Genomic DNA, 24,752 nt, shown 5'->3' on the forward strand with positions numbered 1-24,752 from the left:
TGGACTCTTCCCTAATATCACCACTGGTTTGACATCTTCCCCCTTTAACTGTACCCCTGCTTCCCCACCGGTCGATTCTTCTTTCGGAGCGACATGGATCATCATCACTGTCGGTGAGGGTTTCCTCGGCTCTCCTCCCTTGTACACCAACTCGATCATGTGAGCTTCGTGGTGTACTGGAAATGGGTTCTGGTTGATGTTGGGTGCCTCCGGTGTCTGGACCTCAATCTTGTTGGCATCAATAAGATCTTGTATTGCATACCTTAACCTCTAACATTTTTCGGTATCATGCCCTAGCATTCCCGAGCAGTACTCACAGCTTATTGATCGGTCCAAATTTTGGGGTGGGGGTTTGGCCCCTTAGGCTCGACAGGACTCACCAAACCTAGCTGCCTCAATTTGTGGAACAAGGTAGTATAGGTCTCTCCCAACTCAGTAAAGGCTCTCTGTCTCTGTAGCCTGTCATTTCTAGAAGCTTGATTTCCTCCAAAGCCTGCCCCTGGAGGGTTCCTGTAGGCCCTCGGTGGAGGATAGACATTTTGGGGTGTATGGTAGGTGTTCGGTGGAGGTGCATATGCGTTTTGGGGAGCCGGCGCGCGCCATTGCGGGCGAACCGGAGGCTGAGTGTATGTTTGGGCTTGGTGCACAGAGAAGTGTGGCTCTTTAGGTGAATAATAATGTTGTGGCGGGCTGTATGGATAATTTGGACTGTGGAGTCTGGGTTGGTTGTGGTATGGTTTACCGGACCTGGACCAACCGTCTGTCTCAACCGTGGCGACTTCTTCTTTCTTCTTCCTCCCCAGTGCACCTCCCGTGCCGCTCTGAATAGCCTGGGTTGTTGCCTTGAGCGCTGAGTAATTCAGGATTTTATCGGACCTCAATCCATCCTCTATCATAACTCCTATCTTTACTACTTCATTGAGGGATTTTCCAATCGTCGTCACCAAGTGACCAAAGTAAGTCGGATCCAGCGTTTGCAGGAAGTAGTCCACCATTTCCCTCTCTCTCATGGGAGGATCAACCTTGGCTGCCTGTTCTCTCCAGCGGAAACCAAACTCACGAAAGCTTTCCCCAGGCTTCTTTCCGATCCTCAGTAATGTGAGGCGGTCAGGGACTATCTCGAGATTGTATTGAAAGTGACCCGCGAAAGCCTGCGCTAGATCATCCCAAGTGTACCATCTGCTGGGATCTTGTCTGGTATACCATTCTAATGCCGATCCACTTAAGCTTTGACCAAAATAAGCTATCAGTAGCTCATCTTTGCTGCCTACTCCTCTCATTTTGCTACAAAAGCCCCGCAAATGTGCCATAGGATCACTGTGCCCTTCATATAAGTCAAACTTAGGTATCTTGAACCCTGCCGGGAGTTGGACATCTGGGAAAGGGCATAGATCCTTATAGGCCACGCTGACCTGGTTGCCCAATCTATGCATGCTCCTGAAGGATTGCTTCAGGCTTTTGAACTTCCTCATTACCTCATCCTGCTCTGGAACCTTAACCGACTTTTCAATCTCCGCCGGGACCTCCAAGTGTGGATTATAGGTATGGGGTTCTGGTGCATTGAATGTGGGTTCAAGGGGATGGTATTGCGCATCGTGAGCCTGAAACAATGTCTCACTAGTTAATCTTTGCAGCGTGGCTGGTGTGGGCCCCATAAACGTGGGAACATTTGGTGGTGGGAAAGGTTGATGGGGTGGTGGAGCTTGGGAATCATAGGGGCTTCTCCCCTGATAATAGGGGTGATTCGGGAGGCTTGTTGAAAGGCCGGAGTGAGGTTATTCCGGCATATGCCCTAGTGGTTCAGGGCTCTTTTGTACTTTAGCCAAGGCTAACTGCATCGCATTCATCTCCAATCACATCCTCTCTATCTTCTCCATTGCCTCTTTCAGCAACTGGCTTACTGGCCTTTCTTCCTCGGCACTATTTTCTGAAGTAGTCATGATTATTGGTACAGGTCCCTTAGATCTGGTTTGATAAGGATGTGTTGCCAGAACGCTTTAATAACTAACTGTCTGGTATATGTGGAAAACAACAAACTTGTTAGCGTTAGAGTTTAACAGATTTGGTAATCGCACGTTGTGGATGCAATGCTCCTAAGCAGTTAACCATTTCTAACATGTTTTTGCTTCAACCGCATGCGTCATCCCGGCTTGCTTTATTTGTGCCTTTAAAGTGTTTTGGGAACCCCAAACTTTTCTCTCTATTATTCTTTTCTTCTTTCTTTTCCTCTATTTTTCTCTTTTTTCTTTCTTTTTTTCTCTTTTTTTTCTTTCTTGGTGGTCGAATCTTATGTGGATTGCCTACGTATCACGTCCCCACATGAATCAGACCGGGCGTAGTTCTGCCACAAAGTAATGACACAAAATTCTTTTGGAATCATTCAATTCATCACCAAAATTTGCTATTACAACCTACTTATTTTAAACAAAGAACAACAATAGTACAGATTCCAAAATTCTTAACATGACTCGATGAAAAGAAAAAAACAATATATGGGGAGATAACGGACCCATAAAGCCAACAAACAAGACTCGAACTAGGGATACATTAAGGATTTCAACTTAGGTGCTCGCGAGGCATCGTTCGGCCTTTCCGCGGGCTTTGGTGGGAGACCCCTTTGTAAGCTTTTCAACTCATTCATGATCTGGTGAACGTAGCCCATGACGGAGGCGAGTAGGGTATCACGAGGCATTTGCTCACATGCCAAGCATCTCATGTAAATGTAGTGCCCAATCTCGTCAATCGTACCTCAGATGTTATCCCTTTCCCTGAATAATTGCTCTATTCGCCGGTTTTTCAGTCCCAGTGCTTGAGCATTGTCGGCGAGTCGATCCTGGAATCTCTCCATTTGTTTTTCCATTCTGGCCATCACATCATAACAGCGCCTTCTGTCAGCTTGGGCATCTCGGGCTTGTTTAAAGATCCGCTCCTGAAGAGTGGAGTTCGTTTCTCTTAATAGTCCGATGCTTATTTCAGAATCCCTTATGACTTGTTGCAGATGCTTCCTCCGGGCCATTGGACCTTTTGCCCATCTGACCCGAATTCTCGCTATGCAAGCTTCAGATCTCTCCAAGTCCTCTCGGCTTTTGCTGACCTGACTCCTCAGCTCTGCTATCAACCTCTCATTGGATCGATTTTTCTGTTGGTCACCGGCATTCTTTCTGTCTTGGCGGATTCGGGCTCTCAGGGCCTTATTTTCTTGAGTCAACTTGCTTTTCTCTCCTGTATCAGCATCAATTTGCAAGCTGCTTTGGTATTTTAGCCCCTCAATTCGCTGTTTTAGTTTGCCAATCTCGACCCGATATTCTTTCTCTTTTGCTAGCCAACCCCACTGTCCTTGCGACGATTCTACAAAGTCTTGGACGTGAGCTCTCTTAGTTAGTCTCTGGTGCTCAAGCTCTCTTCTGTACCATGTGAGGTATTTTGGCGACACTTCGCCTTTGGCCCAGTCTTGTACACAAGTATCTACTTTCAAGGTTTGACATTCATTCCAGATTCTCCGAACGACTGCTTCAGGGAACTGCCCACCAGGCCCGATTTCGACCACCTGGCTACTGAGATCCTCTTCCCTTGGGACTATTTGGCATCGCCCTAACTGCCTCAATACTCTGTATGGCGCATCGGGCTGGATACTTTGGAGATCCATCAACAACAAATGGGATTCGGCGGCTGACATGTGTATGATCTCATCTATGGGTAGCCACCCAAATGCCCATTCTATTTGGTTTGCTGAGACGGAACGCAGCAGAGTGACCCATTCAGCGACCCTTTCTGGCAGGCAGAACCCGTCGACCCTTGTGGAAAGCTCTTTTATACAAGTCTTTTGTGATGACCCATATTTCAGAAACTGAGGGCGATGCCATAGGTGTTCTATCATCCACATTTGCAGTAGTATATTGCAACCCTCAAAAAAACCTCCTTCGGTTTTGCAAACAGTGAGAGCGCGGAAGATGTCTGCTATTATCATTGGTACCAGAGTGTTGTTGTCTTGTTTGAGCAAAGTGCTGGTGACCCCAGCGATTTGTATGTTAATTTTTCCATCCTTTCTAGGGAATACCAGAAAACCCAGAAAGGCTACCATAAAAGCAATACACCTATGTCTTTCCCATTTCAGCCGGCTTTCCCCGCTGCAGATCTTACTCTCGGGATTGTTGAACCCTCCAAGATGACTGTACCTGTCGTACAGGAATGCCAAACTACAAAACCCTTCTGATAACTCTGGGTTATGTACAGTTCTACGGATCTTCACGATGTCTAGGAATCTGTGTATGGTCACGGTCCTTGGTGCAATAAAATACTGCTCTCTCATAGGGATTTTAGGACATCCGATGTAGCATGCCAGTTCCTCTAGCGCCGGTGTGAGCTCAAAGTCCGAGAAATGAAATACATTGTGTGTTGGGTCCCAAAATGAAATTAAAGCCCTTATAATGTCCCATCGCGGATCAATGTCCAGTAATCCAACCAAGTTTCCTAAGTATATCTTGACTGTATCTCGCCCTGATTCTTCCAAGTCGTTCCACCACATGCGTAAGCCCAAAGGGATTCTGTTTATAATGGCCCCAGATGAACTCTTACTCGTGCTCATTCTGCACATTTATTAAGGTGATTTCAAAAAAAAAGCAAAATCTTTATTTTGGCTCAAAACTAATTTTCCCATTTTCCTTAATTTTGAGAAAAGAAAGACTGATTTTCCAAACACGGCCTTTCAGCTCTTCAGGGATGAAGATTTTAAGGCTATGGGGATTTAACCGGCCAAAAGGTAAGAAGAATGGCCAAAGGCGGCTGTTTGTGCAAAGGCAGCCTTCCGGCGCCCCTTTTGGGAACATTCGGCTATTTTCGCAAAATGGCATCGCCTGACTCTTTTATGAAAGTAGCAATATTTTGTCATTTTCCTGATCGTTTTTGCAAAAATGGGAAGTTGGACCCGATAAGGGTTGCCTACGTATCTCACATCCGGTGAGAATCAAACCGACGTAGTTCGGGTAAGAAAATTTAATTAGATCACGAATCCAATTTTCTTTCTTCAAAAATCAAAATTTTGGCAGAGTTCTCACATTATTTGGACATTGATTTTTTCTTAAATGAGCAGCTCTCAATTTTTCAAAATTCTCGTTTTCACCCACCGGTCAACATGCAAGTTCGAAGCAGATTAAATGCGCCAACAAACGAGATGCAGCAAGATGGTCTTTTTGTTTCAGGTTGCTTTTCCTAGACGGGCCCAACCCCTGTGTTGAGCCCCCTAAGTCAAATGCAACGTGATGCAAATAAACGTTTCCTACTAGGGATCTGGCATGAAGTCATGTTTTACTAAGTTTCAAAACTGGGTTTTGTTCTAGAACTGGCTTACCCGAGCGAACAACTCGAGTCGAGGAGGGGGCTACGTATCGGGGACCCGCGGGATCGTTCGGCTTTGTAACTTACCGAGCCTCTTTCTACTTGGGTATGACACTAACAGAATAGGGAGTCTCAAACCAGTGAGCAGCATCCCCGGAGGTAAGAAGAGAAGGGTTCGGCACAGTTTATATATACAGTCAAATAATATCAAAGCGGTAACACACATCATTTGCATATGAAGCACATATCTCATGACAATATCAGATAATAAACAAAGCCAAATAAAACAATTATTCTAAGCTCGAATTTCTAACCCTGAACCGGTGGTTCTGGGTGGACGTCCCCAGCAGAGTCGCCAGAGCTGTCACACCTCCTTTTTCCGCCCCCGAAGGGGTGAAGGAGTTTTTCCAATTAAAGGAAAATCGAAACGGGATTTGTTTGTTTATTTCAGAGTCGCCACTTAGGAGATTCAGGGTGTCCCAAGTCACCAATTTAATCCCGAATCGAGGAAAAGAATGACTCTGTTTAACAGTCCGCGAACCAGAAATCCGGATAAGGAATTCTGTTAACCCGGGAGAAGGTATTAGGCATTCCCGAGTTCCGTGGTTCTAGCACGGTCGCTCCACTGTCATATTTGGCTTGTTTATCTGATTTTATATAATTATGAGCGCATGTGCAAGTTTTAACTTTTAACCGCTTTTGTCATTATTATATTTTTTTTTATTTTTTTATCAAGAGTTGCAACATCATGGAAATACATCTCCAACCACGTCACATCAATGCACCCGTGGTTGTTGGCATATTTCAACTTTGTTGAGATTTGAATTTGGGTCACATAAATGTGCACCCGAGTTTAAGAAAATTAAATTATTAAAGGCGCGCCTAAAGTGTCTAGCGTATCATTTACTTTGGGTAGGGCCGTAAAATTTTGCTAAACGGTCCATCTCGAAGTCTAAACAATTTCAAAGCAAATATTTACCGAGGGCCCCGCAATTTTATATTTTTATTCGGCGAGGCTCACCTCATCCTTATTTTTTAAAAGGAATTTGCAACGTCATGGACATGCATCTCGGACCACGTCACAATCAATGTACCCGTGATTAGAGACACATTTCGACTCCGTTGAGATTTGGATTTGGGTCACATAAATGTGCACCCGAGTTTAAGAAGGTAAGATTTATTAAAATGCGCGCCTAAAGCGATTAGCGTATTATTATTTTGGGTAAAGCCGTGGAGTTCGCTGAATGACCTATCCTGAGTTCTAAGTAATCAACACATACATTTTTGTGAGGGCCCCGCAATCTGTGTGTTTTATTTGGCGAGGCTCGTCTCATTTTTATTTAAAAGGTCGTCCTATAGTGGCTATGTTTTCTATTGAGTTTATCTCTAATAATGAAAGAAGAAGAACGATCCAACTTTATTTACATGCTTACAAGTTAGTTATAGTCGGGTTCCGAATATGATTTGCAAAATCCGAAACATGAACGCGTATATGGGCAGTCGCTTAGATATTACGGGCCCAGGCCCAGTGCACACTGTATGGACTGGACCTAGGCCATTCCTTTTCCAATAAGGGCCTGTTAGTTCACTCGACTTAGACCCAACATTTATGAGGCTGAAATGGAAACTGGTGTTATTTTATTCTAACGGTATTGTTGCAAGCTATAGCGAGGCAGCCTACTAAATGGAGTGAGATTAACTAGCAATGGACTGTTTAATACTTAACATGCGTTAGAAGACATGCTAATCACAAACACAACTAAAGTTTCAGATATTGCTTACTACACTATCACTTCTTTTCTATCTACCAGCATACATACATAAGGTGATACTAAGTTACCATACGTGATGTCTAGTTATACATGATGACTACCCTCATTATCCTAATAGAAGATATGAACTATTATACATACAACTTTAATGTTCAATATGCAGACTGAAATAGATTCGAAAAAAAACTTCAGCTCTTCATTTTTTGCATTCATGTTTCAAATTTCAGCCTACATTGACCAGTGTATCAGTTGTATACCTGGTATAGGAAAGCAAAAGAAGAAGAGGAATGATCAGTGCAGCAGTAGCATACCCAGCAACAGCAACAACAAGAAAAACAGTAATCCGCAGCAACACAACCCAACAGTCAGATTTTTTAACACCAAGACAAATAACCCAGTTTGCAGCCCAACAGCACCTCAAAACAAATACAGGCAAAGTAGAGAAGGAAATAGATGCAGAAAAGCAGTAGCCTCTGATTGTTATGTTCAAAATCCAGCACACTCTTAACTCTATATCACTCTAAAAACATTTTGTCCTCTAAAGGTTGAAAGACCAGCCTTGTTTTTGCTTTTCTTTTCTCTATCCAAACTTAAAACTGTCCAGCCCCTTCTTAACTCTAAATCAGCCTATTTATAAGCCAGAAATGGCAAGCCCCCAGGCTGCCTTTCCCCTCTGCCCATACCCCTTTAAACTAATCAACAATGCCCATGCCTAAATATCTTTTCTTGATGCCCACTATATTGTTCCCCATGCTTGTCCTATTTGTTTTTAATCAAGAGTCATGGGAGGGGTTATAGTATTCAAATAAACCCATGCCCTTATGTTATGTACCCCACTGACAATTAAACTAAGTTTAACAAATGACTCATAGGCAGTCCTCAGCTTTACAGCCTGTTAACATGCTACTAAACTCCCAAAATTACCCCTTAACCCTTGCATATTACTGTATTACCCTAACTCTTAACAGTCAGTATATAAACCTCTCTGAATTTAGCTAATCACTGAACTGACTGTATCAACTTAAGCCTAACACTGATTTCAGGTTGATATGTTAAACTTCTACAGTTATACCAATTCTCAGCCTAAGTTCAACCAATGATTCAAACTCAATCAAACAAGGGTGCCAATCAAATGGTATGAGTTGGTCATATTGGGAGCCAATCCTGACCAACTCAAAACCAGAATGCAAACAGGTCAACAGTCAACAAGCTAAGGCCAAAACAGTAATGAACAGGCTTCCATAGCAGACTATGAAGATCATGAGGTTACTGAACGAATGAGTAGTCTAGTTCAAAGACAAAACTGAACATATTCAACAGGTTCATTATAAGTTAGCATACAGATATGGTGCTGGCAAACATACATGGAGGGTATTAATGAGCTACTGTCCTGTTTCCTCTAATTTTCAAACAAATTAATTGACGACACTTATTTAAACGACTATACAAGCTATAATAGACATCAAACAATCAATAAAACACACAAAACAAACTAAACATTACCTCAGGATTCACAGACTTGACTGAAAAATCAAAACAAACTAAACTAAACATGAAAAACAGATAGAATTCATAGGGGAACAAAAGAAAGGGAAAAATTTACCTCGGGGATTCGAAATCAATACTGACCCAGGATCGAACTCGGGCTCGACCATTTTTGGGGTCGAATGGACTTTAATCGAAGTGTTCTCAACTGAGAACACCTCGGTTAAAGTCTATTAGACCCCGTCCCTTTTGTTGATTTGGACAGACCCCCATAGATTTGAGTTCTAGGGTTCTTGGGGCTCGAATTAGGGGTTCGAACCTTTTTGGTTAGATTCGAACGGAACCAAGGTCATTTAGGGGGTGAGGAAGGTCAGGAAGATGAACAGTGTGAATTTAGGCTTGGTTGGGGTGAGTTAGGTTTTTGCTCGAATCTTCGATTGAAGATTCGAGAAGCTGTAGGGTGATTCGAGGTAAATGGTTAACGAATTTGGAATGAGGGTGGTTAGGTGCATCAGGGGTGTTATTTTGGTAGTCATCGGAGTCGTGGTTGCCGGGTTTACGGTGGGGGAATCCTAAGGCGGCTAGGGTTTGTGAGGGGGGGTTTCTGGGGACGAGGATGAACAGTAGGCGAGGGGGTTTGGTTTGGGGCGTGGGGTGATGGATTGGGTCTTATATACGGGGTGGGTGGTTTAATCCTGGCCGCTGGATCAATCAAGATCGATGGCCAGGATTAGGGGAGTTAACCAACACGGCGTCGTTTGGTATAAGTAGGGGGTCGGTTCGAACCGGAAAACGGGTCGGGTTCAGGTAACGGGTAAGGGGATGAAATCCTGGCCGTTGGATCGATTTAATCCAACGGCTCTGATTAAAAGGGCCAATACGACGCCGTCTGAGGCGTCTCAAAGCTTGCCCAAATCGGACCGGATCTGGGGGCTGTTTTGGGCCTGGATTTGGGTCCAACTAGGGTGGCCCAATTCTGATTTCCTTTATTTTCACCCATTTTCCTTCTTTCTTTAATTATCAAAATTAAACAAAAATCCTAAATAAATTATAAAAATCAAAAAAATAAAATTACACACATATTATTTAACACTTATAATAATTAACACACAATATTAAAAAATAAAATCACACAATGACAAGAAATACACGTGCATATTTGTGATTTTCTTTTAACCAAATTATGGTTAATTAATTCCTAAATGTACCACTAATTCCTAAATGCATGCAACATGTATTTTTGTATTTTTAACTATAGCAAGGCGAGCGTTTACGGACAGAATAATTATCAAAACGTCACGCAAATTCTCAAAATTGTACCCGAAGGTAACTTGTTTTACTTTTTCGATTTCTTTTGGAGTAGTTTCCGCGAAGCAAAAATCACGTGCTCATAGGAGGCACTGCCATATCTTGGCGATCGACTAAACAATCAATCGTGGCTACTTCATCTAATCACACTGAGATAATTGCTATTCATGAGGCAAGTCGAGAATGTATATGGTTGAGGTCTATAATACATCTTATTTGGGACAAATGTGGTTTGAAATGTGACAAATTACCCACAATTTTATATGAAGACAATGCAACATGCATAACCCAATTGAAGGGGGGATTCATAAAAGGAGATAGGACAAAGCACATTTCACCAAAGTTATTTTTCACACATGATCTTCAAAAGAATGGTGATATTAATGTGCAACAGATTCGTTCAACTGATAATATGGCCGATTTGTTCACCAAATCTCTACCGACATCAACCTTCAATAAACTAGTGTACAAGATTGGGATGCGAAGGCTCAATAATGTGAATTGATGCTCTCATAAGAGGGAGTTAATACGCGTTTTACTCTTTTTCCCTTACATGTCCCACTGGGTTTTCCTTGTAAAAGGTTTTTAACGAGGCAATCAAAAGGCGTATTTCTAAACATGTGTACTCTTTTTCCTTCATTAGGATTTTTTTTCCATAGGTTTTTTTTTTCTTAATAAGGTTTTAACGAGGCACATTATCTATGGACATCTAAGGGGGAGTGTTATAAGATAAATCTTATGGTGGATGTCTACTCCTTCTCCATGATTTTTACAAATGCTTAATGACATATTTTCTTCACTTTTCATGCCTATATAAATGTCTTGTAATAAATAGGAAAATACACACAATTAAACAAGAAATAAATTTTCTTCCTTCTTTCTATCTCTATTATCTTGTTCAAGTTTATAATAAATTGATTTTAGTCTCGTAACAAAACTGACATTCTTCTTCTTTGAATGTCAAATTATACTTGAAATATGAGCCAATCAAATAAGATTAAATTAAAAATAAATTAGTCAAATTAGTCATTAGCGTTATAACGCTATATCGCTTCAAACATTTTGTCAGTAACTATATTTTATAGAAGAGCAAAATAAAAAAAAAACATTATCTTTTGTTTCATTCAGTTGTCTAAAAAGAAAAGAAAGTTAAATCGAGAAAAGTTATTATTAAAATAATATTATGAGCATTAAGTATTTGGATCTGATATTATGAGCATTAAGTATTTAGATCGCTCATCCTCCTTTTCCTATAGATACATTTTTGAACTACTATTGTTATTAATACATATATTAAGGTACTACACATTTGATACCTTTTATATTTTTACTGTTAAAGCTTTACAATGAAGAGATCATGTAATTTTATACTGAAGTTTGAAAGATAATACAACGAAAAGTATTTTCCTTTTTCAAAGTTAATGGAATAAAGGATGGCGAAAATTTAGAAAATCTGATATTGAAAGAATTACTAAGTACACACAAACTTTTATATTAGATATTTCGTACTTGCAATCTCCGGTTTGAGTAATTGGCATCTCTATTTTAAAAGGCAAAATTGGGACTCGCCTGAGACTCGCCTTGATATGGGGCACTCGTAAAACGCCCTTAGGCTTATGTGTGAGGCTTAGTTCTGTGAGACTTACGCCTCGACCGTCGGGGCTTACGCCCCGGACACGCCCAACGCCTTACGTACGGGGCTCGCCTAATAGAACTTTATAAAATTGTGTGTAACTAACCTTGTAAATCCTCAAACTTTCTTAATAAGTCGTTAACTATTCAAAATTACTTTTTTCTTAATCAGAAATCATTAATTTGAAAGTATTTTATGTCATAATTAAAATAAAATTTATTGCACGTTATCCACTAAGATTGTTGTGATAGTAAATTTTAAATAAAGCTTTCATATTAAAGTATTTATTTATTAACTTTTGGTATGTCTTTATTATATTAGTTCATAATTTTTTTATAATTATTTTCCTAAATATTATTTTCATGTTTATGAAATACAATACAATTATTTGATTGAATAAACGTTTCCAGATACTTTTTGGAAAAAAAATTAGAATTATTTTACAACAATTTAAGTAAATAAATACTGTTCACATAATAAAGAATCAACTTTTGACCAAAAAATAAATAAATATACAGTAGATGCTTTTAAGTAACGTTTAATAATTATACATATCATATCCGTAAAATATCCGCTCTATCCAAAGAAAAGAACCATAAAGGGTGGTGGCGGGCAACGTCACTCTGTAAACAAAGTCCCTTCTTCTTCAGCAGCCTCGAATCCTTTATTTCCCCCGTTTTCTTCGAATTTTCTGAAATAAAAACAACTTCTCTTTCCCCTCCTTCCTCTTCTACAGAATCCACCTGAGGTATGTTTAGAATTGATATGTTTTTTTTTCTTCCCCAACTTATGATTTTGATTTTCGATTCTGCTACCTTTAATTGTACGTTTTATTTTCAAGGTCATCAGGTCAATGTTGCAAGCAGTATCTGTCCCAAAAAGTTGCAGTATATCATATTCAAGAATCCCTTCTTATCAAAAGCCTTTAGTTCCCACAAGGCTTAGAGTTTCAGCTTCACTCCCAGAGCCTAATGGAGTTAAGGTTGAGTACACTCCTTGGTTAATTGTCGGATTGGGAAATCCCGGTAACAAGTATCATGGAACTCGCCACAATGTAATTTACTTTTTTTTTTCTTCCAAAGTTCAATTTGCTCTTTCACTGACATTGTTCTTCAAAGAATGCATTTTTCTTGTTTTTTGATTATGGGGTATTGTCAATTAGGTTGGTTTTGAAATGATTGATCGAGTTTCTCAAGAGGAGGGAATCGTATTAAACACAATACAGTCGAAGGCTTTGATAGGAATAGGTGATTATTCTGTTTCAAGTTGCCTTAATGGGTGTTTCCCCCACCATTTGCAAGCGTTGACGGGTACTTTTTTTTTTTTTTTTTTTTTTTTTTGTGTGTGTGTTTGGTACAGGTTCTATAGGGGAGGTACCTGTGGTATTGGCAAAGCCTCAAGCCTACATGAATTTCAGTGGAGAATCGGTATGTATTCAGCTGCTTTGATGTTCAGCTTGTCAGTGCGACTACAAAATTTTCATAATCACTAGTTCTTTAAATAAGAATGCATTCAGTAGTATGGTGGGCATTTGGACAATTCAAATAGTTTTTCCTCGACGGATTAAGCATATACGTTCTCTACTGTTCCAATTGAAATGGGCATTTGCTAATATCAGCTGTTGTGTTTGCACGATTGTCAAAAGGTTACTTTTAGTTTTCCTTCTTAGAATAAGAATATGACACGGATGTGGCCAAGTTATATTGTCACCAATGATAACAAGTACTAATTGGTTGTGTCACCTTCAGTTTTTGATTAGACTATCTCTGCCTTGGCTACAGGTTCTTTATGAAAGTCTACTTATTAGACCAAATGTCTCTTCTTAAATCAGCTTCTACTTGCATTAAACGTTACCCCTTAAACTTGTGCATCTACCTCATAAATAATGTGGAAACACATGTCAGGTTCTTTGATCAACTATCTAATTTCTTTAGTGTGAATGATTTGTTGGACCTTCATCTCCACTTAGCCAGCATCTATCTGCAATATATTGAACTCTGCATAGGGTAATTGGTTGTGAATTTTTTTGCCTAAATCTGATGCATATTGCTGGATAAATTACAAAAAATATCCATGGATCAGAGTTGAATGTATTGTGTGAATAGCCACATTAAGGGTGAATTGTGAAAGGATTCACTCACTTTCTGATTTTTGACAGAAGTTCACAATTTTTTGGCCTCTATCTTGCTAGCAAATGTTGTGTGAAAATGCGGTAGTGATGTAGAATAGAATATGAATTCAGACATATTTTCCAATTCTCAATTTACTGAACTTTGTCAGACTTGTTGGTACATTGAAGTATCGGCGTTAGAATGGAAAAGAAAGCTGCTCTGTCAATACTTCCACTTGCTGAATATTATTCCACTACTAGCCCAAAGGCAGGGATTCTAGAGCAACTGAGTTTCTGCTTTCTCTTTGATTTTTTAATTTCTTTTGCCATGTCTTGTCTCACATGTATACCCGACTAGAGTGCGACCTAGATTTGCTTATGCTGTCAATTCTTTTCCACACTTATTTTAGAGTGTTTGGGACTTTATGTTGTCTTGTTGTGAGTTAGCCGTTTAGATGACAGAACAAGGTTGAATATGGTCATTTCATTTTCCAAACCAAGTTCCATCTCAAAAAAAAAAAAACCGTTCCAAACCAAGTTTAAAATAACGGAAAAGGGTCTAATATATCCCTCTACTATTAGAAAATATTTAAAGTTACCCTTCGTTATACTATTGGATCATAAGAACCCCTACCGTCTTACTATCCAAACAAATATATCCCTGACTCGACGGAATGGACACGTGGCGTCCATCCAAGACTTTTGTTCCATCTGATCTTAGATTAGACCCGACCCAGCCCCACTACCCGTTACCCGCTCAGTGAAATAAAAAAACAATAAGAAAATAATATTTAAAAAAATAAAAAATCATGAAAATAAAAGGAAAATAGAAAAAGAAAAGGATTGGTGCGCTCCAATTTTCATCGGCAATCACCATCGTCCCACCACCTTCACTTTTCCAACTGCAAGCATCATCCCAACAAATAACATATCTCACTATTTCCATTTCAAACTCTTCAAATCACATTCTTCTCCTTAAATATTCAACTTATTTAGACCACGGGAAGGCCTTCAAATATAGCAGAACACTTTGGTCGGGGAAGCTACCGGAAAAAATGGTAGTTCCGACGCTTGTGCAGCAATTTTGAATTGTTAGAAAGGTTCATCACCTTATAACACCTTCACCTATAAAAGCCCAACTCATTTCACTGCGCTATTTGTCATGAATCTCTAAAATACAGCTGCCCAGTCACGCCGAAAATCGCCCATCAAATGCAGCAGATCCAATGCCTAAGCTAAACCATCCAAAGCCTTCGTTTACGCAAAATACCCCCATCCCTTAAAATTCAACTAATTTGACCGTGTCGTTTGCCACAAATCTGAGATACTTAAGCTCTAGTACTTGTTTCTTGTTTAATTTAATTCTATGCACATATGGTGTTCTGCATCATCGCCACCATGCTCCCCTGTCATTGCTCGTCGGCTATGCCAATTTGTGGATGAGAGATGTGGGTAGTGGGGTGGGTCGGGTCTAATCTAAGATCCGATGGACCATAAGTCTTGGATGGATGCCACGTGTCCAGTCCGTCGAGTCAGGGATATATTTGTTTGGATAGTAAGACGGTAGGGGTTCTTTTGATCCAATAGTATAACGAGGGTACTTCTAAATAATTTCTAATAGTAGAGGGATATATCAGACCTTTTTCCGTTAAAATAATGTTGCTGATGGTTCATTATAATCTCATGTATGGTATGTGATATTATAGATGTCATGATAAAAGATTTCTGGTTGTTTCTTAGTTTGATCTCTGAAAGTTGCTCCCGATGTTTTCTCCTTCCGTTCTTTTCTTCTTCTTTCTCTTTTAGTTCTCATATTAAGGGTGCAATTTTCAAATCTTTTGTATCTTTTATGGTCCCTCTTCTTATGAACAATACTCATAAATCAATTTTTTTGCTTTCTTTATTCCCTTGCTTTTTTTTTTTTTTTTTGTTTCTGTCTTGACTGTTGAGTGATTGTGTCCTTTTTTCCCCTGGTGGGTGGGAGTGGTGCGGCTTATATCCCTCTTTGATAAATGTGGGCCTAATCCAACCTTCTTATTTTTATTTTTATTTTTTTATCTTACTAGGTCGGACCACTTGCTGCATATTATCAGGTGCCACTGCGTCACATCCTTCTGGTATGATTTTTGCAACTAATATTATGATATTGTTGTAGAAGATAATACTTTCTTCCCCACTTGAGAGTTGAGGGTGAATGTCACAGTGTATATGTGTGATTCAAAATATTTATTTTCATCATTTGAAGTACATTGTTCGTACTCATCCTTGTAGGTTTATGATGAGATGAGCTTACCAAATGGTGTTCTGAGGCTTCAGCCTAAAGGAGGACATGGCCACCATAATGGGTATTGTCTTTTACTAGTCAAATCTCTATGACACTGGCTTAGGATATGATGTACCATGTGTAATATTAGCAGATTGATACTGTCTAGTGCTTAAGTTTTTCAGGAACTCATTCAGTTACAGAAAATCATGTTTGATCGATTGTTCATTTTGCAGGGTGAAAAGTGTGATGGAGCATTTGGATGGTCGCAGGGAATTTCCACGATTTTGCATAGGTTTGTCCTGAGTGTTAATCACTTGTGAAACCATACTGACATATTCACCAATAGAATACATGTTGTTATACTAACTAAAATTGCATCTATAAATCCCAAGCTGAAAAGCATGTATTCCATGTATGTATGTAGGCATTGGAAATCCACCTGGAACTATGGATATGAAGGCATATCTTTTACAGAAATTCAGTGATACAGAGCGGAAACAGGTAATGAGCTTCTTGATACTTGTCAAAGAAATGTGAGATCATGTTATTCAGTAATGTTTTTCATGTTTCTCTTGTTGTACATGAGCAGGTGGATGCAGCACTTGATCAAGGAGTTGAGGCTGTCAGGACGGTAGTATTGGAAGGCTTTGGCAGTAGAATTTCACGATTTAATATAGGACAGAAATACAAGTATCACAAAGTTTGATGAAATGAATCTAGAATGAAGGTGTAAAAGACCACAAGATTTACTGATAACTTAAGTCTAGTTAGTCGAGCATTGCACTGGGAGTCCACTTAGAAAGTGTTTGGACTCTGAGTAATGCTTATAGTTTCATGCTGGTGATGCAGCTTTTTTAAACACTTGTAGAATAGATTTATTTAAAAGTAAAAAAGAACATATAGAATTTCATTTGTTCCCACTTACAGTTGCAATTTTGTTATTGATCAGCATGTTAAAAATGTGGGTTTTGTTATTTTACTTTTCCCTTCTCTTAGAAGGATAGATCTTTTGACCATTGCATGAAAACTGGTAAGCTTGTGAAGCAGTAATCAAAATCTCTTGCCATTGCCACTAAACTTGAGGTTGCATACCCTCATTTTGAGAATGCAGTTCAAATCAGTTGCTGCTAAAGACGAGTAAGATAGCGAACAAGCCTGTTTTGTAAGCCCGTGAATATTGTCATGCCTGTTTCAACAATCAAAAAGAAAATAGTAAGAGAAGGAAGGAGGGGGGTTGTAGTCCTTTACTACTTTACATTTAATTTTTTTGTCTCTGTCATTTTTATACATAAGAGATCTGAAAAGGGTCTTGTCTTCTATTCAAATTGTAAGATAAATTGACTTAGAAGATGTCTAATGAGTAGTGCCATTTATCTAAAAAAAAATTCATTACATCATCTTAAATGGCACAAAAATAAGTAATAATTTGAGACAAAAAATAATAGAATTTCACGTCAAACAGGTAGATGTAATAATAAACTAATATTGCTCATGTATAAACCAAAAATTTAAAAGGACGAGGAAAATATTGCAAGTTGGAATGGGGTATCCACGTGTGCAAATGAGAAATTGGCGTCGGATTTAGAAAATTCATAGAATCCAAAAAATACTCCCAAAACACCAATCTTTCGGACCCACCCTTTTCCAATACGAACGTTAGAAACCAAAAGGGGGAGAAAAAGCACCAAAAGTCAGTCCTATTGGCTTCTTTTATTAGACCGTTGGAAAAAACAACAAAAATAAAATTTCATCAAATCCAACAACTCCCCTTAAACTCCAGTGAGCATTCACTCATTCATCCAACTATGGCAGGGACCAGTGAATCTCTGCTTCAAACTCAAACCCTTCATTCTCTTTACACTGCACTGGACACAAAATCCCTTCTTCTCTCACAATTCTCAAATTCTGATCAACCCCAATTCCTTCAACTTACCACCGACTGTGTTCTCATGGAAAGGGGACCTCGTTACAAAGCCTATGCTGATCTTAGAGAAAAAAAGTTAAGAATAAAACATATGAAACAATCAATCCCTGAAGAAGAAGAAGAAAAAGACTACAACAATGAGGTGTTTGTTCTAACCCCACCAAAGAAACAAGTCAAATTTCAAGGGAATTTTGTAACGCCACCAAAAAGGACAAAAGGGTCATCTATTTTGACTCAATCAGTACCTGATTTTTCATCAGCATTGAGAAAGGAAAATAGAAAGCCACCTACTTTGAAGGAGAAATCAGCAACTCCACCACCAGCTGGTTCAAAAAGTGGGAAAGTTTATGGGGTTGTTGGGAATATTGGAGGCAGCAAATCAGTGAATTCAGGGGATAAGAGAAATGGGGGTTTAATGACTAGGAAAAGTTATGCAAATGTTGAGGAACTGAAGGGATTAGCTTCTGTTGCAAGAAGTGCTATTAATGGAGATAACAGAGTTGGAAGAAATAGCAGTAGAATTGCTGGCAAGACTATTCTTGGATATAGACAATTATAAGTCTCAAAAATCTGAAGATTCGGAGGAGAAAAAAAAAAGGGAAGCTGTTGAGTTCTTTTTTCTTAGGGGATTTTTCATTCTTTGATTTTTACATTTGGTTTGCTTTAAAAGATTGGTGTTTTTATAGAAGATTGATTGATTTTTCAATATTTGGCTTGGAGTTGTATAGAGCAATGGTGTTTGAATGAAATCGGAGTGAGGAGCTGTAACCTAGTGGGAACTACAGAATGTTCTTTGCTTATGTGGATTCTTTGGTGAACAATTTATTTAATATCTTAATAATAGTGATATTTTTTCAATGCTCAATCTATGGTGGTCAATTTGTTGGGTTTCCAGCCCCTCCCAGAAAATTAAGGGGCAAAAATCCATTAAGATGCATATTTCCACAGCTTGTATGCTAATTTTGAAAGCCAAACATAAGAGGTTTAATAATGGACTTGCTTTCAAATTGTTCTTAAATGCTGTTTTTATTAAGTTAAATGTTTGTAAATCATTTCTCATTTTTGGCCTGTCATCCTGGTGCAAAAGCAAGTACAATAAATAGTAGAATAAGATGCAGAATCTATTGATTTGTACAAAATACTTTGCTTGAAATTATTGAAGCCAGAGTTATCACATGATAGGCTACTACTGCAAACTCTTCATAAACAAAAGGAGCTACTGCTAAGAGTTACATCTGAATTTAGCTAGAACAATATAGGTCTAAAACAACTTCATCTACTAATACTTGGAGAATATGCCTATCAACTTCAGTGCCACACTCAAATGCTTCAATGTCGAAATCTATCCATTTACCCAAAGAATGGCTCATATCCCATTCTATTAACTCGTCAGGGATCAAACCACCAAATTCTGTCCACATTTTGACCTCTTCAATAATATCAGCAATCAGAATCTCTTTAGTCATACTTGATGGTTGTTTGGTCCAGGTTCTGAAACCAGAATTTGAGTATCGACCAAATGTCATGTCTAGGTACTCTATTACACTATCAAAGGCAAATCCTTTAAGCTGATTAATCTGTTTTGGGTCATTACAGCCGAGCAACTGACCAAAAGTCATCCATAGAAGACCTGATAGCATATCAAGTTCATTGACGAGAAAATGGCTCACAGAAAACCCATCGTCTACAGGTAGAGGTTTAGTTCCAAAATGAAGTTCAGCATTCAAAACGACCTCTTTTGCGTGACTGAGTTTGCTTCCTTTTAACTGATCAATCTTGCTTAGCACTCCAGAAATGTTGTTAACATGGTCTGTGATCAGTGCTCCACAACTCCTCCGGCTGAATAATGAGGTTGCACAATCCGAAAGATCTCTATCAGTTTCTGGGAAGAGTTGTTCATCATAGGTAGAGTCCACAGATTCAGCAAGCAATTTGTCCTCTGTAGGTAAACAAGCACATATATTAGAAGCATGCATGAATGAAATCCAAATTCAGAGGTTTCTTTTTTTTTTTAAGAGAAAGAAAGTTTGCGAATAGTAAACTTTGCACGAGGGACCATACTTGAGCTACTATTAGGACTGCTGGAGAGGCAGCTGTCATTTGAAAAGCTAGCTTCAAGAACACATCCTGGACTACGGTGATCAATATCAAGTGAATTCCCAACTACATTGGTTGCCGAATCTGGTGTGGCCTGAGCAGAATTTCAAAAGCAATAAGAAGATTCAGATTAATATAATAGGAGTATAACTGAAGCAAGCGCATTTATGCATTTTTGTGGTACTTGAAAAGCAACGAAAGAAATTATTTCTGGGGGGTGGGGGGATTATGAATAGTGAATAACTAAATCATTAGCATCCTGAAGTGCTATTTCCTGACTACTATTAGTGCAGTTCCACGGTTGCCTATGCTCTGCATTTATTAAGAAGCCAAAAAGCAGTTGAATAGTGTGTGTAGAATGTGCACTTCATTTCTAATGGAAAACAAGAAAATGCATGGGAAGAAATATGCTTCTATGTAACTAGTCAGGGAAAGCTGAAGTATACATCTGATCCAATCAAATGGCACTTAAATCAAGCAAGATTATGGTTCTTTGTATGCATGAGCGCCATGAGTATACTAAATTTGGTACATACAATCAGTAAGTGTTAATGCTAACAAGTACTCTCATAGGCAATGAACAGTTCAACACACTCAGCTAATGTTAAATTAGCCAGATCAATCAATCATGAAATTTAGAATGAAGTTACCAGTATGAAAGACTATGCTCCATTTAAATGCAGAGTATTACTAGGCTTTGCTTGATTTAGTCTTTCTACTTTGTTATCTAACTATTGGCTTGTTCTGTGTGCTCTAATTCGATATTTTATAAACCAAACAGAAGCATTCTTCTTTAATAGAATGTTGTCATGACCCGCCACATCATCATGCCACGTAGGTGCCACTTGACATATATTTTTGCCATATGGAATGGTTACATAAGTTAGGTACTAGATCTTGGTGGAATATTCTATAACTATGGAAAATTTCCTAGGAAATGTTCTAGATATTTATGCTTGTAGGAAGGTTCCAGAGAAATATAGAGGTTTCCTAAGAAAGACCCTAGAACCCTATAGAATTGTTAGGAAAGTCCTTAGAAGATTCTAGCTATGTAGAATATTCTAGAGAAGGATTTAGTTGTAAATATGGAAGGACCTGTAGATTAATTATTATTTACTAGCCCCTAGGTGATTAGTATAAATAGGGGCATTCATTTGTAATTCATGAACCAAGCAAAATAATCAAGTTCTCTCTAATACAAAAGCTTACTTTGGCAATTCTCATGTGTTCTTTCTTCCATTCTCTTAGTGATCATGAGTGTAGTAGGGCTGACTTGGCATAGCAAGAACGTGAGCAAGTTATGCAAGATCGTGAGTGAGTTGCCAAGTGCCGCACGTGCACTTAGTTTAAGACTAAGGACGTGACAATGTACTCTATAATTAATATTGACTGCACTAGCACCAAGTATTGGTATAGTATAATATAATCACACAAAGGAAGAAAACCAGTTTCATCAAATGTATGATTAATTATCCACAAGTCCAAAGCTGTTTACACCGTAGGTACTTATGTCGCTCCAGCTTTAAAAAAAGGAAATATATCATAAGAGATCATTCAGTATTTCATTTATTGCAACTTCAGGTAGTTAACATTAAAGCTATGCTAACCTGGAAATTCATGCAAGTATTTCTAGAGGACACACCAGCATAATCACACTTTTCTTCTTTTCTGCTAGGTCTAAGAGGTAAACTATCCAGATGAAATTGTGTCTCTGCATTCAATGCAGTAATTAACTCCTGAAGGATCGTAGCAGTGCTTTTTCTACCCCCTTCTGCGAACTCTTCTTCACTAGCCAATTCCTTCAGCTTTTGCTCCAGAAGTGCTCCTAAAATGTCCCCTTTCAAAGGTAAGGGTTTCTGCAAGCATGTTGTTTCATCATTTCCTTTAAAGAAGGATCTTCCTGGAGTAGCACCAAAACTTGGGCCATTTTGCGACTTCCTTTTTGTGACTTCTGCATGAACGTCAACCTTCTGATTCATTGCAGATTTAAATGTAAAGGAAACAACATTACGTCCCTCAGAACTATCACTGATTGCGCGGCTCTCTCGCAAACATGGCAACTTCGGTTTAGTGGAATGCCGATCACCAGAACTAATCGGAAAAACATCCTTTCTACTTGTTTTGTCAGAGTAGGGACTTGATTCTCTGCCCAAACTCGCATTTCCACAAGTCGAACTTTCACCTTGTCTGGAAACATTCATCAATCGCTTCTTCCGCACCGGAGGGAGGGAATCACTTCTCCGTGAATAAGGTTTTCTTTCAGTTTCAAACTTGCAGCCGTCGGCTGTGGCTGGCATCCTCAATCGGGTAGTAGATGCACCTAAACTTCTGTTCTGTGCAACAAAACTTTTAGTATCATTCATAGATTCTGTAGCTGCTAAAACTCTGTTGCTTTGCAGACTACTTGGCTTAGACTTCATAAGACCTCTCTCTCTATTCTGAGATGTTTGATTTTGCTTCTGAATCTTATCCACATGAGTAACAGATGATACATCTTTCTTCACATTGCTCCTTTGGCGGGCGCCATGCATCCCTATTTGACTTCTGCTAATAGTTCTCTTGCCCAATATGAGTTCCGCACAGTAAGATACATCATCTATTTCTGCAGTGGCGTCTGAGGACGAACTCTCAGAAACTCTCTCGTGTTGATCCCTGCTGCCGAAAATCGGCAACCTCGGCATATTTCTTCCTAGGCCTTCACAAGAAGGTTCAGAGTAACTACAGACAGGTGACAAAACATTTGGTGTACCATTCTTACTATGAAGCAAATAACCACAATTTTTACATGAAGGCACAAATGCACCCTTCAAAGTCTTTGAATCCACATAAGAATTAGAGCCTTCCACCAAATGGTGTGTTGCTAAATCTGCTTTGTCTTCCAAGGGAGAAAAATATTTAGGATAAGTGAGAGCACATTTCGCCCTACTCTTTTGCAAACCCGGTTCCAAAATCCTACTTGCAGCCCCAATCAACCTAGATGCATTTCTACCAGAAACATTTCTGGGACTTTTTACAGGAGAAACCAATTTAGGCTGATGTTTTCTTGGCCTTGACAATACAGTCTTCAACTGCAATGCTTCAGCACTAAATCTACTGACTGGGCGTCTTTCGCTCAGCCCTATCTTCTGAAGCTTTTGAGGCCTTAATTCGCGCTTTATTTCAGCCTTCTCAAAATTCATATCTTCTCTATCAGATCCGCCAGGCCGAGCACCAAGTTTCTCTGCCATATTGCTCCCAATTTCAGGAGCTGAAGCCTTTTTCGGTGTACCACATTGTCCTGTAGGCATTGATTCCAAACCCATGAGCCTAGCAACCAAACTTGGAGCTTTCATTTCACGCTTGCTTTCACATTTGCTCATCCCATTGTTGTTTGTATTTGGAAAACCTCCACTGTTCTCATTAGCAATCTACATTGTTCATACAAGAACCAAAAAACAATAAAAAATATGAACTTTCTTGTCAGGCCTTACAACTAAGTCTGCAAAAAGCAAAGCTAAATGTGGTAATAAATAGTTCATGAAATGAGTACCAAACGATGCTTTGGTTGCTTCTCATCCCCTCCAAACTTCTTTGAAGCTTGTTTCAAGCGAGCTATAAAAATGCAACACAAACAAAGAAAATATTACACCTATAGAATTACCCTCAAGAAAATAACCATTTTGCTTAAAAAATGAGTGGAAATTTAAGAGCTAACCTGGTGAGAGCAGTTTCTTCCGAAACAGCTTCTTTTTAGCAAATCTACGGTTCCAATCAAAGAGCTGAAAGAAAATGCCCACACAACCACCAGGCCTTTGAGTTTTTTTCTCAGTAATGGCCAAAGATGATGCTGTTATTGCTACACTATCACTCATTTCTCTAGTTGAGCTAACAATTATCCCTCAAAAAACCTCTCTTAAATTTCTTCACCTTTTCTCACACTTTCCACGCACACACTGTGCTGAATGTGATTTACCTACTTTGGCTTCCCAATAAGATTCTGTCAAAACATTATCTACATATTAATGGAAATAACCCTACTGGTCCCTCTGCCCCCCACATCACTCACCCTCCTTTGCTCACACCAAAAAAAAAAAAACTCGAGTGTTAAATGATAACCAACTTTTCACGAGAAACCACTCTAAAACAAAGAAATACAGAACAAGAAAATTCAAACAGTGATACCCAGAATGTCTTTTACTTTCACGCAATGAGCTACTTTTCAAGAAAACAGCTAGAACTGACTATGAGACACTCTGGGAAGATTAAAAAGGAAAGAAAGACTGAATCTTGGATTACAGATTCTTTTTTTTTTTTGGGTTGGTCAAAAAAGCAGAATCAAATTCTACACTAGAGCACATGCTGAATCACGCAACCATAGAATAAAAATCTTTTCTTTAACCGATTGAGGAACCCCAGAAAGTGAAACCTTCTGTTCTTCTGCTAGGAGCTGAATAAAGCTGTGGTGGTGAAAACGGCTCTTCTACACTTTTTCACAGTGAAGAGCAGAGTGTAAGGGGAAATGGGACAAAGGTTGATGCGTAGGATAAGAAGAAATGGGACAAACTGAGCAACCCCACTCTCCACTGTAGGATTGGTCAACATGCAACATCTTCGTTCAATGTTTGGTATAAGGGAAATATACACGGTCTTCAGTATTTTGTTTATTTTAAATTGTGAAAAATTACTTTTACTTTTTTAATAAAATCTTAAAAGTTGCTTCATGAACCCCGTGAATAGTTGTATGTGTAAAGACTCTTGAAAAGGTAATATGCTGACGCGTTTTTTTCCATAGTTGATGTTCCTATTTCTTAGCTAATGTATGACTTTTATCTAATAGCCTGTTT

At 39.0% G+C, this 24,752-nt stretch overlaps 3 protein-coding genes across 4 annotated transcripts; 2 read left to right on the forward strand and 1 right to left on the reverse strand.

Annotated features, from left to right (window-relative positions):
• Window positions 1-12,092: 12,092 nt before the first annotated feature.
• LOC107790824 (chloroplastic group IIB intron splicing facilitator CRS2, chloroplastic) lies at window positions 12,093-16,868 on the forward strand. 2 transcript variants are annotated; one of them, XM_016612787.2, is made up of 9 exons: window positions 12,093-12,280; window positions 12,374-12,586; window positions 12,695-12,779; window positions 12,892-12,959; window positions 15,709-15,759; window positions 15,914-15,987; window positions 16,142-16,200; window positions 16,333-16,409; window positions 16,498-16,868. In XM_016612787.2, the coding sequence occupies exons 2-9, from the start codon at window positions 12,386-12,388 to the stop codon at window positions 16,612-16,614; spliced, it is 732 nt and encodes a 243-aa protein (XP_016468273.1). In that variant the 5' UTR covers window positions 12,093-12,280; window positions 12,374-12,385; the 3' UTR covers window positions 16,615-16,868. The 2 variants fall into 2 exon arrangements, with proteins under 2 accessions (XP_016468273.1, XP_016468274.1); XM_016612788.2 differs by having other exon boundaries at window positions 12,143-12,280; window positions 12,382-12,586.
• A 760-nt stretch (window positions 16,869-17,628) lies between these two features.
• LOC107790822 (uncharacterized) lies at window positions 17,629-18,697 on the forward strand. Its single transcript, XM_016612785.2, has one exon. It carries the CDS (start codon window positions 17,714-17,716, stop codon window positions 18,389-18,391), a length of 678 nt encoding a protein of 225 aa, XP_016468271.1. The 5' UTR covers window positions 17,629-17,713; the 3' UTR covers window positions 18,392-18,697.
• A 263-nt stretch (window positions 18,698-18,960) lies between these two features.
• Window positions 18,961-24,537, reverse strand: LOC107790823 (uncharacterized). Its single transcript, XM_016612786.2, has 5 exons — window positions 23,624-24,537; window positions 23,459-23,520; window positions 21,537-23,336; window positions 19,894-20,023; window positions 18,961-19,771 (listed from the first exon to the last, which is right to left on the reverse strand). The coding sequence occupies exons 1-5, from the start codon at window positions 23,778-23,780 to the stop codon at window positions 19,074-19,076; spliced, it is 2,847 nt and encodes a 948-aa protein (XP_016468272.1). The 5' UTR covers window positions 23,781-24,537; the 3' UTR covers window positions 18,961-19,073.
• Between the last annotated feature and the right edge of the window lie 215 nt (window positions 24,538-24,752).

Source organism: Nicotiana tabacum, chromosome 3, assembly GCF_000715075.1.
Source record: "Nicotiana tabacum cultivar K326 chromosome 3, ASM71507v2, whole genome shotgun sequence".
NCBI lineage: Eukaryota > Viridiplantae > Streptophyta > Magnoliopsida > Solanales > Solanaceae > Nicotiana > Nicotiana tabacum.

Bases quoted from the DNA above. Each gene is read 5' to 3' on its own strand.
- LOC107790822 (XM_016612785.2), top strand. From the start codon at position 17,714: ATGGCAGGGACCAGTGAATCTCTGCTTCAAACTCAAACCCTTCATTCT.
- LOC107790824 (XM_016612787.2), top strand. From the start codon at position 12,386: ATGTTGCAAGCAGTATCTGTCCCAAAAAGTTGCAGTATATCATATTCA. The intron at 12,960-15,708 runs GTATGTATTCAG...TTATCTTACTAG, and splicing joins TGAATTTCAGTGGAGAATCG to GTCGGACCACTTGCTGCATA. The intron at 15,760-15,913 runs GTATGATTTTTG...TCATCCTTGTAG, and splicing joins CACTGCGTCACATCCTTCTG to GTTTATGATGAGATGAGCTT.
- LOC107790823 (XM_016612786.2), bottom strand. From the start codon at position 23,780: ATGAGTGATAGTGTAGCAATAACAGCATCATCTTTGGCCATTACTGAG. The intron at 23,521-23,623 runs GTTAGCTCTTAA...GCATTTTTATAG, and splicing joins GAAGAAACTGCTCTCACCAG to CTCGCTTGAAACAAGCTTCA. The intron at 20,024-21,536 runs GTTAGCATAGCT...AATTCTGCTCAG, and splicing joins ATACTTGCATGAATTTCCAG to GCCACACCAGATTCGGCAAC.